General features: G+C 37.9%; 1 protein-coding gene across 2 annotated transcripts; it reads right to left on the bottom strand.

The window, feature by feature from the left end:
* Positions 1–93: 93 nt before the first annotated feature.
* Positions 94–11,392, bottom strand: LOC131165517 (superoxide dismutase [Mn], mitochondrial-like). Of its 2 annotated transcripts, XR_009139592.1 has the most exons (7): positions 10,744–11,352; positions 4,751–4,797; positions 4,520–4,645; positions 4,317–4,373; positions 2,122–2,199; positions 247–523; positions 94–130 (listed from the first exon to the last, which is right to left on the bottom strand). XR_009139592.1 is itself a non-coding variant. In XM_058123406.1 (6 exons), the coding sequence occupies exons 1-6, from the start codon at positions 11,066–11,068 to the stop codon at positions 425–427; spliced, it is 732 nt and encodes a 243-aa protein (XP_057979389.1). In that variant the 5' UTR covers positions 11,069–11,392; the 3' UTR covers positions 94–424. The 2 variants fall into 2 exon arrangements, 1 of the variants encoding a protein (XP_057979389.1); XM_058123406.1 differs by having other exon boundaries at positions 94–523; positions 10,744–11,392.
* Between the last annotated feature and the right edge of the window lie 5,919 nt (positions 11,393–17,311).

The raw sequence follows: 17,311 nt of genomic DNA, 5'->3' as shown, positions 1-17,311 counted from the left end.
CTCCGCGTAGATAAACAGGCACATTAACTGGGTCTCAAGCTGGATGCAGCTAAAAAACTCGAAGCACATTCAGCTCAAACAGGCAATTGTGTATGGGAGAGAACTGTCTTCCGACTCCAATCAAAGAGGTCTACAAGAGGAGAGCAACACAGCTCAAGAGTTTTCCACACAGTTGATTCAACACTCCGTCCAAAACATTTATAAAAACATACACACAAAAAAAAAAAAAGGAAAAGGATACATTACATGGATTTATTCCTCTCTAAAATCCTCTGGAGCTGCTAAGTGGTATCTCCCAAAATACAGGCGCTAGAGGATGCAGAGCTGCTTGCATGGAGGACACACTCTCATGAACTGCACTGGCGAACATGAATTTATTCCCTCTCTTAAAACAACCCAAGCTGCTTAATCAAAACACAGCTTCTTAACTGGATGGACACGCTTTCTCATAAACTTCACTCGCATACTTCCAATTGATGACACTCCATATATTCTTCAGATAATCTGGTCTCACATTCTTGTACTGTGCCGTTGGGGAAATGAAAGAAAGGAAAAAATACAAAAATACCTCAAGTTATTTACATGTGGAACATGGGATACAAAACACAACATGATTTTGAACAAAATTCAGGAAATCTTTGCAGTTAGAAATGATGAAATGCTTTCAGAGGCAATCAAGTCCAAACCTTGAGAATTTGAAATCATATGGATTAGAACAAGATACAGAGACAAGATTATGTTAAACTTTCTTGAGATTCACGACTCCAAATATAAAACTCCAACACCATGCTCCATTGCTTAAAAAGTGTAAATTCTTGGTATGTACTTTCTTTCCCAACCTATTCCTGCAATGGGGTCAATATCCCCCACTTCTCATGTACTACCCTTGAGAAGGAGTAGAGAAATCTAGAGATGCCGACAGGCTACAAGACCATAAGCAGCTTCATCATGATGAATAGAAACAGTGCTCCCTTCTTCATGCTGGCTTTGGCCTAACCAGAGCCATGATAAGCTAAAATAGTACTTGTACTTGAACAAAGGTCACCAACTCACTAGAGTCCTATCTGATTGCCAATAATCACACTTCTGTTTGCACCACATGTACATGCCTGCACGTGTAAGGACACACATTTCTGCTTCGACAACAAAAACACCACAGCTTTGCTGCTTTAAGCACAGGCAGCACATTTGGGAAGGAAGGTCCCAGTTCTAAGGGCTCCAAAATTAAGAACTAACCAATTACTCTGTCAGCAGTATATGTTTTTTAATCTGATTCTTCAGTTCATTTTAAAGGAGAAGAAAAAAACACCCCACTAACCCTGTTGTAGCCTAAAGTAAACATTTTGCAATGGAATGAGCAAATTCTGTGCATGAACAAATGAAATAGACTAGGCCAAAACAGAAAGCGATAAATTCCAATGTCTTGCATCTTTGAAGATTTTGTCAACTCGGTTAAATTTTGAAATTTAGACGCAATAAACTTGTATATAATTCCTGAGAATATAGTACATAAACTTGAGGGACAAACGCAACTTCAATTGCATCCTTCTTTTCCACCAACCTCATAAAATAAAGTCCTATGTGTTGGGCTTTTGTGGAGCCTAGTTGTGTTTTAATTTGGATGACGACCCGACCCCTATTTAATTAGAGATTTCTATCCTAAGGCGTACTCGTGGAGGTCCGTTGCCCCCGGGAAAATTTTTTGGAGCCCATTCGGAACGGAACCCTAGGCGCAACATATAAAAGGGATGCTTTCGGGTGATTAGGGCTGTGTGTGTGGTTGTATCCGCGAGAGAGCGACAGCGAGAGAATTGTATCGCCGCACTCTTTGTGCTTTCTTTCTGATAATATTGAAATCCCTGCAACTCCGTGGACGTAGGCAAAATTACCGAACCACGTAAATATTGTCTTGTGCGTTATTCTTTCTCTATTTGTTTCTCACAGGTTACGGGAATTTGTTCGTTTATTCCCAACACTATGTTCTATTGTTTAAAAAACAAAAGTAACAAACCATTGATGCTAAAAGCAATAATGATCAAATGATGGATCCTCAACAAAACATGCAGAACCATATCAAGCTATCTGCAGCATGCACACATTTATGGGACTGGAAATATTTACCTGCAAGTAGTATGCATGTTCCCAAACATCTATTCCAAGCAAGGGAACCAAATTTGGTCCTTTTGTTACCAGTGGATCCTGTGCCAACATCAATCAGATAGCATTCAATTTAAAAAAAAAAAAAAAGGCAAACAAACAAACAAACAAACAAAACAAATCAAAACACAAAACATAATGAAAGAGAATTCATTTAAGCCTCCAGAAGGTTGATACTTATGAAGATGCACAAGTCTCCAAGTTTGTTTTACAATATACGTCATGAGGATGATTCTAAACAGAGCTTATTATCACAAACCTAGGATTCTTGATTGTCATGGGGCACTAAGAGCTATTACACTTAAATGACACCAGTCTTACTGAGTCAACAAAATATTCATATGAACATTGTGAATTAGGATTTATGTAACCAACCTCATCTAGTGAGACTTAAGGCTTGGTTTGATGTTCCTATTGTTGTTGTTTTAACAAAATCCAAGTCTTTGACAATTAGTTAGAGATAGAAGGCCATAGTTGTCAAATCGAGATTCGAATAGTGAACCGAAATCCCAATTTCATGAATTGAGAATTGAATAGAATCGAATCGAATCTCTAATGACTTGCATAAATGTGAAACAAGTAAAATAGTAAGATACATTGAAATTTCAACAAACATGGATTAACCATGTTGATAATTGGAATGGTGCTTGCCTTTGAAACGAGTTTTGTAGGTCTAAGCCTCCATTTGGAATGTCTTAAAAGTTAGAGCAAAAGATACTAAACTCTCCTAAGGGGGGGAAAAAGACAAGGATATCTCCTGAGATTTCAAAAATCCTAGGGACCTCTCCTAAGACTTCAAAACTCTCTCAAATCTCCCCTAATATTGGATTCTTAGGACACTTGCGCCCCAGAAAAAGTTTGTCTTGTTGCTAAATACAAAGGGAGGTTTATATCTTTTTGCCAAACTTCAGGAGAAATCCGTGAAATTTGTCAAACCTTAGAGGAGGTTCCCAATACTTTCGAAACCTCGGGAAAGATCATTATCTTTTTGCCAAACCTCAAAGGAGGTGTCTTTTATCCTAAAAAATATACGTACTTTTTTTCATAAAGTACTTTTTTACAAGTACTTGTGTCAATAAATAGTGTTTGGTTTACATTTAAATAAGTACTTATTTCGAAAAATACTTTTCCAAACAACTTTTTTTTCTAAGAAAATAGGTATTTTCCAAAAAAATATTTTTCTAAAAAAATTGCTTATAATAAGTAATCTCATACTACTCTTAGACAAGTAATTTTTCAAAAAAGTAAGTACTCTTCTATAAGTGGTTCCAATGAGCCAAAACCTGCCATGATCTATTTAACTCAATGCATATATTGATATAAAAGGAAAACTAGCCATATAAGCAAGATATGCAATTATCTAACCATTCCACCTCCATCAAGTATCAAGTTAAGCTAGTTTCAATGAAACTATAACACTTGTTATGTGACTCAAAACTAAAGCAGTATACTAAGAGTTCAAGATACGCTAAATGACAAAAAGTAAGATAAGGACAAAATTATAAAAACTGAACTTCATGCTTATGGTGTACGTTTACATGTTTTAACTTTTAACAATAAAAAATTCACGTGCATGTTTTCTTTTTAAAAAATAAGGAGAGCAAACAAGAAAAACTTAATGAAAATTTGAACTTTATGGTTTTCAAGGGAATGAATCAATGAAAAAACAATAAAAATTTATATTTTATGGTGTTGAATAAGAAAATTCAATTTTAATGCATGGGCTTGCTCTAATAACTAAAACAAGAAGAGAAAGTAAATAAAAAACATAAACAAACTTACTAAAATATAAAAATGCATGAAAATCACATCTTTAAATCCAGAGGGGTTAAGATGGCAACGTGCCAACCAAAAGCTAGCGCACCTAGTTGACTTTGGTTTTCTTCTTAAGACAGGTTTCCTTCTCTAACTCTGGTTTACTTCTAATCTTATCCAATGGCAGAAGTAAGAACTGCAGAATGAAGTTCACCGACAGACTTTCTTACGATTCTTATGATTTGATTCAATTCACCGATTCACCTCAATTCACTGCCTTCTGCGATTCTCCCATGCAATTCAAACTGATTATGCCATTCTCGATACGAATCGCATGATCCCAATCGAGAATCAAACGATTCTTAACAACTATGCAGAAGGCTTTGATGAGAAAGAATAGTTACCTGATTTGCAGTCGTCTCAATTACAAGCTTCTTCAATTCTTTGTCCAGGCCAAGCCACTGCCAAGAAGGGTATCAGATGAATGGGGCAGAGAAAATCAGAAAAAGCAAAGAAAAACAAAAACAAGTATTGATTTGTGATATGAGAAAATAACAAGTACAATGAAGGGAAAAACGTCAGAACTATAACAAGCAGCATAACATACCACCCATCCAGAGCCCTGTAAAGCAGCACCTTCAGCATTGACTTTCTGCACCAATGCTTCCAAAGAACCAAAATCTGTGTCAATAGCCCAACCCAGGGAACCTTTTGGAGGCTCACCACCTCCTTCCTGTCCCATAGAATTTACCATGTGTTAAAAACCAGGATCAGCACATGAACATAAGAGGGGAAAAAAGTATCATATAAAAGCTAATTATTAGCAAAATAAACTAACATGAACAGGAGTGAGATTCTTCCAAAAAATTGAGTGGTTGACATGACCTGCATGAAGTAGAAGGCATCACATGCATCTTTAAAAAATCAATGACAATAAGTAAAACGAGTAACTATATTGATGATGACATCAATAAAATTATCTTTACTATTGCGAAATATTAGAAAGTCTCACTAAGTACATTACATGCCCAATATCATCAGCGAGATTTGAGAGGGAAATTAGATTAACAAAAAAAGAGTGAGGCAACAAAATAATTTGGTAGGCAAAGGACGCTTAAATAATAATTTTTCCCAACAATATAAAAATTTCAATTCAAATTTATTTTGTATCAATAATAATATGCATGCATTAATTATGCATTTCTTCCACTAATAAAAAAGAAATTAAATGAACAAACTTAATAAGAACAGGATTTGTTCATAAAGAATATATTTTGCTTGATATGTGTTAAAAAAATATGTTTTTTTTTATTTATTTATTGTGGCTTTTATCACAGCCGTTAGATTGTCCCTAAATCCAACAGTTGTGTGGTGTCATATATATGTTTGTAAGCCATGGGAAAAAGTAGGAGTTTGCTTGTCATTTGTGCAAGAAGGGCTAGAGGGGGCTTTCTCTCTAGGAAGAACTTTTCTTCGCAAGGTTGAAGGTGAAGGGGTGTACAGGGGATCAGGGATTAAGGAGAGACTGATCACACCTTGTACTGCCATCGTTTCATAGTGGATTTTTCTCCAGGTGCACACTCCATGAACGTAGGCAACCTTCCCGAACCACATAAAATCTCTCATCTCCATTTTTCTGTGAATGTTCTTTGTGTGATTTATTTTTGTTGATCAGAAGATTAAAATCATTACGCGTCAACAAGTGGTATCAAAGCATGGTTTCGATTAGATGTAGATCTGATAGATCAGATCAAATTGAAAGAAATTTTTTTTTTGTATCTAAAGTCTTTCCGTGGGAGTGCTTAAGATCATAACGGTTCGTTTAGATCGAATTGAGGTACGCGGATTCAAATTAGGTGCCGGAAAATTATTCCGAAATTTTTCAATTGAAAAATCAGATTGAGGTACGCGGATTCTGATCAGGTGCTGGAAAATTATTCCAGAATTTTTTCAATTGAAGGAGGATCATTTTTCAATTGAAGGTGCTAAAAAAAAATTCAGAAGAAAAAATTTTTTTTCACGGATGAAGAACATGATGAACAATGCTTGACATACCCGGATTCAGAATTGGATCGGGTACAGAACGCAACGGGTTGACACACAAGTCAAGAGGCTGGGTTGCGGGTTGGATCCAAGCAGAACCCGCCGAGTCAAGGCGTGAGTCAACATCCAGGTCGGTTAGAACACGTGCGGGTCGCACGTGCAGTGGATCAGCGATCCGGGTCGAGCGGAACAGGTCGGACCCAACAACCGGATCAAGGTGCAGATCCTCTCCATGGAGCGCTCACGTCACGCTGACGCAGAAGTTGACGCTGCTGACGTCATCTTGACAGGTGCCAACATCAGAGGAGAGAAGGAAAAAAGAAGGGAGAAAAAAAAATTTTAATGGCGAGTGCTTCAACGGCCAAGTTCGAGGTGGAGCCCTTTAATGGAAAAAATAATTTCAGTTTGTGGCAGAGCACTGTGAAGGATGTGTTGGTCCAACAAGGACTAATTAAGGCACTGTATGGGAAAAACAAGAAGCCAAAGACCATGTCAGCTGATCAGCGGGAGGAGCTGGAAATGAAAGCGGTAAGTACCATTCGCTTAAGTTTAGCTCCAAAAATTAAATACAGTGTGTTGAATGAAACATCACCAAGTGAGCTTTGGAAAAAATTGGAGAATATTTATATGTCCAAGTCCCTAGTTAATAGACTGTATTTGAAGAAACAGTTGTATCAGTTGAGGATGACTGAGGGCACAGAAGTTAGAGACCACCTCAATTATTCCAATAAAATAATCACGCGGTTGTTGAGTAATTGAGGAGGAAGATAAAACACTGATTTTGTTGTATTCGCTTCCCAATTCACTTGATACTTTGAAAACCACACTACTGCTAGGTAAGGAGACTCTTATAGTTGATGAGGTGACTACTGTCATTCTGGAGGGTGAGAATTCTCACAAACCAGATTATCCAGGACATAGAGAAGGGTTGGTGGTTAAGGGTGAATCTAGCCAACAACGGGTCAGGAGTTCTAGCAGGAGTAATTGGAATCGAGGGAAATCTCAATCCAAGTCTAGGGGTAAGAATGGGAACTGGAAGAGTGGTTGTTTTTATCGTGGGAAAGAAGGGCATATGAAGAAGGACTGTCTAAGAAGGAAAAGAGATTTAGAGGAAAAGAACAGGAAGAAGACTGAGCAGGCTACTGTAGTGGAGAGCAGTTCATCAGTTTTTTATGGGGATCTTTTGGTTGTTACTACAGGTTCCAGTTACTTAGTGCAAGGTGAGTTTCAGAACAGGAAAGCATACGAGCAAGGAGGTGTTGGAGTACATTCATTCAGATGTATGGGGTCCAATACAGGTACAATCTCACAATGGTGCTATTTATTTTGTCTCATTTATTGATGAATTTTCCAAGAAAGTCTGGGTGTATTTTTTGAAGCACAGGAGTGAGGCATTCAGCAAGTTCACGGAATGGAAAATTCAGGTAGAGAAACAAATAGGGAAACAGGTGAAGTTTCTAAGAAAATGGACTAGAGTACAAAAATAACTAGTTAATTGACTTCTGTAAGGAAGAGGAGATCACTATGCACTATACAGTTCCACATAGGCCACAACGGAATGGGGTGGCTGAAAGAATGAATAGAACATTACTAGAGAGGGCAAGGCGTATGAGAATTCAAGCTAATCTGCCTAAGTCATTCTAAGCAGAAGCAGTGAGTATGGCATGCTACCTGATAAACAGGTCTCCTTCTACAACTATTGACGCAAAGGTTCCTAAGAAGGTATGGACAGGTAAGCCAGTAGATTACTCTGTGTTGTAAATATTTGGTTGTCCATCGTATGTGCATGTGCAGGAACAGGACAGATCAAAGTTGGACTCTAAGTCCAAACCGTGCGTATTTCTTAGTTTCTAATAAGGAGTGAAGGGATACTGGTTGTGGGACCCTATAGCACAGAAGGTGGTCATTAGCAGGGATGTGGTCTTCTATGAAGAAGTCATATTGAAGGAGAATGCTGATAAGAAGGTGGAGTCTGATTCAGCGGGAGTACCTATTTAGGTGGAGCTGGACAGTATTCAGAATTCAGGTATGGGTAATACTCAGACTACTGTTGTTGATTCTGTTGCACAAGATACAGTGAGACAGGCTATAGTTCCTCAGGAAATTCCTCAGACAGGTGATAGACATGAGCTTACAGAGCTAACCACAGGCAGAGAAAGGAGGAATGTTAAGCCTCCGATCAGGTACGGGTTTGAGGACTTAAATGCATTTGCTCTGATTACTAGTAGTGGAGATCCTTTTGATTTTTAGGAAGCAGTTCAGAGTTCTGAACGAGATAGTTGGCTTGGAGCCATGGTTGAGGAGATGGAGTTTCTTCATAAGAATGACACTTGGGTGTTGGTTTAGAAGCCCAAGGACAGGAAGTTGATTGGTTGTAAGAGAGTTTTCAGAAAGAAAGAACCTACTTCAAAATCAGAAGGGATAAATTATAAGGTCAAGTTAATAGCAAAATGATATAAACAGAAAGAAGGCATAGATTATAATGAAATATTTTCTCTTGTTGTTAAGCATGCTTCTATTAGATCCTTGTTAGCATTGGTTGTCATAAACGATTTAGATCTGGAACAGATGGATGTAGAGACAGCTTTCATTCATGGTGAGTTGGAGGAAGATATCTTTATGGAGCAACCGGAGGGGTTTGTGAAATAAGGCAAAGAGCACCTGATATGTAAGTTGAATAGGTTTCTTTATGGTTCAAAGCAATCCCCCCTAGGCAATGGTATAAGAGGTTTGATTCTTATATGTTGAGGATTGGGTATGTTAGAAGCAGTTATGACAGTTGTGTTTACTTCAGATTGTTTAACAGTGGTGTAAAAGTGATCCTTATGCTATATGTGGATGACATGTTGATTGCCTCTAACAGTACTGATGAGTTGAATGTGTTGAAAGTCAGGTTACAGGATGAGTTTGAGATGAAGGATTTTGGTGCAGCTAAAAAGATCATTGGCATGGAAATTAGGAGGGACAAACAATAGAAGAAGTTGTGGTTGTCACAGGGTAAGTATATTGAGAAGGTATTGGAAAGGTTTAATATGGACAAGGCTAAACCGGTAAGTACACCTCTAGCTGCTTATTTTCAGTTGTCTGCTAAACTGTGTCCTTCTACTGATGAGGATAAGTTGGATATGGCTAGTGTGCCTTATGCCAGTGCAGTAGGAAGTCTGATGTATGCTATGGTATGTAGTAGACCAGACTTGTCATATGCAGTTAGTTTGGTAAGCAAATATATGGCTAATCCAGGTAGAATGCATTGGACTGCGGTGAAATGGATTTTCAGATATTTGCCTGGCACTTCTGATTATTGTATCCTGTTTGAAAGTACTGATGATTGTAATGTTCAAGGTTATGCGGACTCCAATTATGCAGGTGATTTGGACAAGAGGAGGTCTACTTTTGGCTTCATTTTTACCATGGCTAGTAGTTCCATTAGTTGGAAGGCTATGTTGCAACCTACTACAGCTTTGTCTACTAAAGAAGCTGAATACATAGCTTTGACAGAGACAGGTAAGGAGGCTTTGTGATTAATTGGACTGATTCAAGAACTTGGTGTTATGCAGGATAGGTTACACGTATTCTGTGATAGTCGGAGTGCAATCTACCTAGCAAGGAATTAGGTCTACCACTCTCGCATGAAGCATATTGACGTGCGGTACCATGCAATTAGAGGTTGGGTTGAAAGTGGTAAGTTCCAGTTATTGAAGATCCACACAAATGAAAATGCTGCAGATATGCTCACGAAGTCTGTTACATTAGCTAAGTTCAAGCGCTGTCTGGACTTGGTTAATGTCTCTAGACTTAGTTAATGTAGTCTCTTGTTGATTGTTGACAGAGTATCCCAGAGCGTGGGGATGGAATGTTATGCTTGGCTGTGATTAAAAGCCAAGGTGGAAATTGTTAAAAAAATATGTTTTTATTTATTTATTTATTGTGGTTTTTATCACAGTCATTGGATTATCTCTAAATCCAACGATTGTGTGGTGTCATATATATATTTGTAAGTCATGGAAAAAAGTAGGTATTTGCTTGTCATTTTGTGTAAGGAGGGCTAGAGGGGGCTTTCTCTCTAGGAAGAACTTTTCTTCACAAGATTGAAGGTGAAGGGGTATACAAGGGATCTGGAATCGGGGAGACACTAATCAGATCTTGCACTGCCATCGTTTCACAATATTTTTTTCTCCAAGTGCATGCTCCGTGGGCGTAGGCAACCTTAACCACGTAAAATCTCTCGTCTCCATTTTTTTGTAAATGTTGTTTGTGTGATTTTTTTTTTTTTTTATCGGAAGATTAAAATCGCTGCGCGTCAACAATATGCATTCCAATAGTTCATAATCCATCAGTATCATTTCAAAACTTATCAAAAGTGGAAAGCAGGAAAAATGAAGTAACAAAAGGTAACACAGCGAACCAAAAGTTTTAGTGATCGTTCAAAAAAAGATTTGAAATGTATAAAAAAAGGTATTCTCATACAAGAATCACACGAAATTGATCGGGTAATGACTACACAATGAGGTCGCATTTCTTCTCTACACTTCCAATGTTTTAACTGTCTTTGTTTCTCCCGTTTTGCAGACTATGTGTGTGTGTGTGTGCGTGTATAACAGAGACTAGTATGGTTAGTTCAGCCACGCGACATCGGAGAGAAAACCTCAGACACTCGGCTTTTTCCAACAACAACAACCAACAAATGGGGGGAAAATAACTAGAAAATAAAACAATTGCTATATCAAGAAATTTAACGACCACTAGCGACATAAATTAGAGAGGAGAGGGAAACACAGAGAATCAAACCTCCGCCATTGAACTTGATGGCGCTCTGCAACTGAACAACAGCGGAGGCATCGCCCTTGGTCATGGCTTGCTCGAGCTGCTCGAGGGCTTTGTTGTAGTTGTTGATGTAGGTCTGGTGGTGCTTGGCGTGATGGAGCTGCATGATCTGTCCGCTGATGGCGGGCTCGAGGGCACCATAATCGTAGGGGAGATCGGGGAGGGAGACGGTCTGCACCCCGCGGGCTTGCGGAAACCCTAACCCTAGGAGTCTCGCATCGCTCCGGAGGCCGACGGCGAGCCGTAGACCTCCTACAGCTTTTCTGCTGGCGAGCGTTCGGAGAGCCATTCCAAATTATCCAAAATGAGTACAACCCAACGCTGTGCTCTGACACTTACTAAGTTTTGGCCGATGATGATGATGATGATGATGATGATAAAGAAGGGAATGAGCGGTGATCGAATGACTCAGCCGAAGTTTTTATAATCTCTCAGTGTCACGCAGCTCACGCTAGACTAGACTAGACTAGACTAGACTCGACTAGAGGTTTTGTGAAATCAGGCAGCGGAGTTTCCACGTGCCACCGCTGTTGTGCACTTGTCACTTGCCCCATGTGGACTTTGAAAAGCTTCCAGGTGCAATGAGTTCATCCCCCATCCAACCTATATTCCAAGTGGGTTACAATAAAATGAATTTGTAACGGGATAAAGTGAAAATTATTATAACCAATATGGGTATAAAAAAAAGTTTCGGATTAATTGAGAGTAGGTAATGGATTTGACTTACACAACGGGAGGGGAGGAGGTAGTGGATCATGTTTAATTTTACATTTCTTCCCTTTGCACTCAAGATTGCATGTCTCTTTGTGATATGCATCTATTTATTTTTTTCTTAGTCTTCTTTTCTTGGTATTAGAATTCTTTGTGATATGCATATCCCATTTCTTTGTGATATGCATCTATTTATTTTCTTCGCTTTTGGTGTCTGGATTAATTTTGATAGTTTATTTATAAATCGTTTTTACATATTTATAATCATGGTATTCATCCGCTATAAGAGAAAGTTATCAATAAATTTTGGATTTTGTTAAAAAAAATCAAAAGAAAAATTAAAATAATTAAAAATTTGTTATTAGCTTGTCATATAAAAATTTAACACAAAAAGAGGAAAAGAATATGCGCAAATTATTTGTGTTCTGTGGGGCAATTTAAATTGAACCCTCCTTGAAAATATTTTTCAAAGTCTTTCTCTACCTTTAGGAGAGATCATGAATTTAAATTAATGTAAATTTTGATAAAATATAATATAAAATTATATTAAAATTTATTCAAATCACATAAATTCAAATTAAAGTTTCAAATTCATACTTTCAACACACAATGTTTAAGTAATGGTTGCAATTTTATTTTTAGTCACTTTATAATTTAGCCTATAACTTTTATTGAATTAGTTTTGCAACAGCCAAATTCTCTTCTATGGCTAGAAATTGGATAGTCCAAATCCAAATCCTTAATTCTGGAATTCAGCAAGAATCCATGGAGATCACTTTTTCAAATACACCTATAAAAGAACATGCTCCAGCTCTTTTCACCACATAATGAGTTCTTATTTTTGTACATCCTTTCTCCTTTCCAAGTTTCACCTTTGTGTTATATTATTTTGGTATTCATCCAATAGTTTTGAATGTGCATTTTGTTGCAACTTGTTCCATCAATGCTCTTATAGTAACAGTTGTTAAATTACCACTTTACCTAAAAATTTAAGTTATTAGGTTGTGAACCAACAATGTAAATCAAATTTTAACATTGCCCTGCATGTGCAGCTCGATAGCACGTGAAGAGATCAACACATGATAAACGCGGGCAACAAGACTATAACCCAGGACCTCCTGGAAACCGGCTCTGATACACATTGGTGAATATCAACTTGACCCAAAGGCTTAAACCTATTGAATATTGGGTTCAACCATATATATAAGCACATTTCATCCACTCAATTTTTTCAATGTGGCACAAGCTCACAAATGGAATTCTCAACAATCTCTCCCTCACTTGTGAGTTCCAACAGTTCCCCCTTGAACGAAACTGTCTCCCTTATAGAGTAAGTTCAATTTTCCAACCGTTGTTTAAGTGAACCTTACCACTGTGCCTTACATGCCTTAAATTGCAGTCCACGTGACTCCAAAGTAATCCTACTTTCCACGTCTTGACCCTATTCGGATCCATCTTCCGGGCCTAGATGATCCCAGCAACATAGTTCATATCATGTGTTTATTCACAATGCATTACTTACTTAACTTACATGTCATACATTTAACATATATTTGTACAAAACTTACATTTACTCATGCCACACAATTTAACAATAAAATCCATACACTGCCTGTAAAATAAGTCAACCAACATTTAATATTTATATATTGAAAATACTTTTCATTTCTTATATAATTATCCTGAAAATATTTTCCACTTTGATCAGTTCATTTTCGCATATACATATCTAATAAATAGTCTTAAACTCAAAAAAAATATATAATTTAAACGGCTAGCTTTTTACCCATACCGAAACATATACACGTATATATAACATAATTTATTTTTTCACTAAATTCATAAAAATTCTGATTTAATATATATTTTTCCCTTACCTGGTTTCTTGAACTACGCCAACAGGAATTCCGAAAAATGCCTGCGGCGTTCACCCGGATCCTGAATAAAAAATTCTAGTTCCATGTAATTAATCCTGAATAAAATATTATTTTAATATTTTCTAATCCCATAAATTCTAAGTAAATAAATATACCCTTAAATATAATCAAATTACCAAATTTCCCAAATCTCACTCTCGCTTTGGAGTAGGGCCTAGAAAACCTCAATTGGAACTTTACTTATATCAAAATGACGACGATCACGACTAGGACCCCATGGTGGTGTCTGATCGTTGATTCAACAACAAATTTAACAAGAAATTGAGAAATTAGGGAAAAGTTACCTTATCCCAGAAATGGTGCCTACGCCGCTCCCACGACAAATCCGCTCCAGTAGAAATATTAGTAGCAGAATTAGGAATCCAACTGCACCTTCCGTTTCCCAATCGATCAAATATACGTCGAGAAATGGGGGGAGAGAGAGAGGCGGAGATGGAGAGTGGATGACGAGACAAAGAGAGAACAGAGAGAGCTGCGCACTAGTTATTTCAGGAAGCTAAAAGCTTCCTGAAGATGTTTTTCTTTTTTTTTTTTCTTTACTTACTTAACTTAACTTACATATACTTATTTATATATATCTTATCCTTATATATATATATAATCACCATTTTACTTTACTTAATTAATTCAAATTAATAATGTTTAACTAATTAATTACTAGTAAATAATTTTAATTTAATTTAATTTTTTTCCTTTATTTGTTTATTTAATACATTAATTTAATAATATTTAACTGATTAACTAATCAATAATTACTCTTAATTTTAATTTTTTTTATTTAATTACTTTTTATATTTTTTTGTTATTACACGCAGTATACCGACCACTACGCTCCCAACACAAGGACGCTAGTTCCGGTTACTTGAATAACCTGAAAAACATGTAGATACAATAGGGGTGAGACACATCTCAGTAAGACAGACCCAGGTTATATCCGTGTGTGGCATATGAATGTTAACATGACATAGAAACATGCACAGTTAAAATAGATCCAATATTTTGACAACAAGCAATACAATTTAGTGTCGTCACACCCTTCGGCCGAAGCCAGACTGTTTGGTGATATTTCACACCCTTCGCAAAAGCCGATGATTTGGTGATATCTCACACCCTTCGGCAAAAGCCGGCAGTTTGGTGATATCTCACACCCTTTGGCAAAAGTCGGCAGTCTGATGATATTTCACACCCTTCGACAAAAGCCGGTGCCCTCGGTAACCTGGCACAACATCAGCTTACAGTGTTGAATCGGTGCAGATCTGGTACTTTCACACCCTTCGATAAAAATCGGCCAGTCTAGTGGTATTGCGCACTCTTCGGCAAGAGCCAAATTTCAAACCTGGAACAATTCTGAACTCCGTTCCTATTTTCTTTCAGCAAAACACAACTCATGCATGTTCACATAACAATTCAATCCACACCCATTTGGTAATCTCAACAATCATGATTTTCAAAATACAGTTTATAACAAGTCGAGGCTCGACCATCTCCATAATACAATATATATATCACAATATATTCACGGTTTCCAACAAAACCAGAGATGCAACCCAATGCCCCCTTTTCCCCAAAACTGTAACATGATAAACCCATAATTTTACCCGTTAGATTCTCCCAAATGAGTAACCAAAACACACACAGGACCGTGAACCACAATTCTACCGAGTCTGATTTAAAAAATAACCGACATAAACAGAATCCCCTTACCTTTCCCCGGAATTCCAATCTCGAACTTTACGGCTCCTAAACAGCGAACCGAGTTCTCAAAACCTATAAATCACAGTACAGAAAGTACGTACAATTTCATTACCTACAAAACTACTATAACAGAATTAAAAATCAAGCCTTACCTCGATTTTAAGCTAAAACCCGAAAATGCTCGGAATGAAGATTTGATCCACAAATCTTGAAGAGAATCCTTCCCTGATCCTCGTGGTAACGACAAATTGTCGATTCCAGTAACGTACGGTGAAGAAATCTAGAGAGAGAGTGCTCTTCGAATTTGTAGAGAGAGAGAGAGAGAGAGAGAGAGAGAGAGAGAGGGTTTTAGATTACTTAGCTTGGAAGAAAAGGAAATGGATATTTATAGCCCTTTGACTCGGCCGGCCTCGTTGACAAAATGACGTCTTCGTCGACGAGCCAATGTAGACGGTTCGTCAACAAAATGGTGGCCTCGTCGACGAGCCTGAGATTCTCGATTTTTTGAAACTTCTCGGCTTCTCCTCTTCGACGAGCACCTGAAATTCATCGTCGAATAGTAAAGGCCCTTCGTTGACGAACTCTAGCTTTGTCGACGAAACCTGCTCAATTACCATTTTACCCTTCTCTTTATTAATTTATTCCACATATCACGTTTCGGGTTCTTACAACCTCCCCTTCTTACAAAAATTTCATCCTCAAAATTTGTAATCTCTCACTCACGAACTCATTCATACAATCAAACACACACTTGTCTCTAGAAAGAACCGACGACTACTATAACGCAGTCCCATCACAATACATATACATACCCTCACTTATGGAAGAGAAATACCGTGGTTACATACATAAATCGTCTTAAGAGTTCACAATAACACACACTCCCATAGACTTACCATCTATTCCATACAAGGTAGGGTAATACACATATACTCAAAACAACTGTGGATACTTGCGGTGTGTCTCTACTTTCAGTTCCCAAGAAGCTTCCTCAACCTTATGATTTTGCCACAATACCTTCATTAGTAGTATATCCTTGGTGCGTAACTTCTGAACTTTACGGTCCAGAATCCGAACAAGTACCTCCTCATATGCCAAAGTATCATCAATTTCCTAGTCCTCATAACTAATAATATGCGAACGATCCAGCACATACCTCCTCAACATAGATACGTGAAGCACCTCGTGGATCCTCAAGAGTGCTGGGGGTAGTGCAATCCCATAGGCTACCAAACCCACTCACTCAAGAATCTCGAATGGTCCGATATACTTCGGGCTTAGCTTGCCCTTCTTCCTAAATCTCATCACCTTTTTCATCGGAGCGATTCTCAAGAATATCTTACCCCACCTCGAACTCCAACTCATGGCGGCGAATATCCACGTAACTCTTCTGCCGACTCTGAGCCGATTTAATCCTATCCCAGATCAAACACACCTTCTTAGATGCCTGCTATACGAGTTCAGGTCCTAATACCTCATCCCAATATAGAGGAGATCGACACCTCCGACCATACAGAGTCTCGAACAGTGCCATCCCGATACTAGCTTGGAAGCTATTGTTATAAGCGAATTCTACCAGTGGCATAAACTGCAACTAGCTACCACCGAAGTCTAACACACAAGCCCGTAATATATCCTCCAAGATTTGTATTGTTCTCTCCAACTGTCCATCAATCTAGGGGTGGAACGCAGTACTGAAAGTAAGTTTCGTCCCTAGTGCTTCCTGCAAGCTCTTCCAGAAACGAGAGGTAAACCTCGGGTCTCGATCAGACACAATGGACACTAGTACCCTGTGCATTCTCACTATCTCATGCACGTACAATTCCACTAGCCTACCCAAAGGATAGTTAACCTTCATCAGTAAAAAGTGAGCAGATTTCGTCAACCTGTCCACGATCTGTAACGACCTGCCTAATTTCCATTTTTTTTTATATACTGTGATACTTAACATACTCTGATACCATACGGGGTTAAACCCAATCATTAGCCTAAGCAGTGAGAAGCAGCAATCACATAGACATAACCATATGTAAATATATATACCATACAATACCATACAATACCAGAGTACTACATGTTTCCCAAAATATACACATATCACTGTTCCCAAAATATCCTTAGCTGGTGAGGGCTATACATAAATACTCCCAAAATATATTCACTTTTTACTGACAGGGCAGTACTATGGC

Source organism: Malania oleifera, chromosome 10 (assembly GCF_029873635.1).
Source record: "Malania oleifera isolate guangnan ecotype guangnan chromosome 10, ASM2987363v1, whole genome shotgun sequence".
NCBI lineage: Eukaryota > Viridiplantae > Streptophyta > Magnoliopsida > Santalales > Ximeniaceae > Malania > Malania oleifera.
The sequence above is the reverse complement of the archived record's forward strand: the minus strand, read 5'-3'. Positions and strand labels throughout refer to the sequence as shown.

What these genes read in the sequence shown, in the direction of transcription:
- LOC131165517 (XM_058123406.1), bottom strand. Translation starts at nt 11,068, where the DNA reads ATGGCTCTCCGAACGCTCGCCAGCAGAAAAGCTGTAGGAGGTCTACGG. An exon ending in CATCAAGTTCAATGGCGGAG is followed by an intron (nt 4,798 to 10,743) that starts GTTTGATTCTCT and finishes TACTTCATGCAG; the next exon opens with GTCATGTCAACCACTCAATT. An exon ending in AGAATCTCACTCCTGTTCAT is followed by an intron (nt 4,646 to 4,750) that starts GTTAGTTTATTT and finishes TCTATGGGACAG; the next exon opens with GAAGGAGGTGGTGAGCCTCC.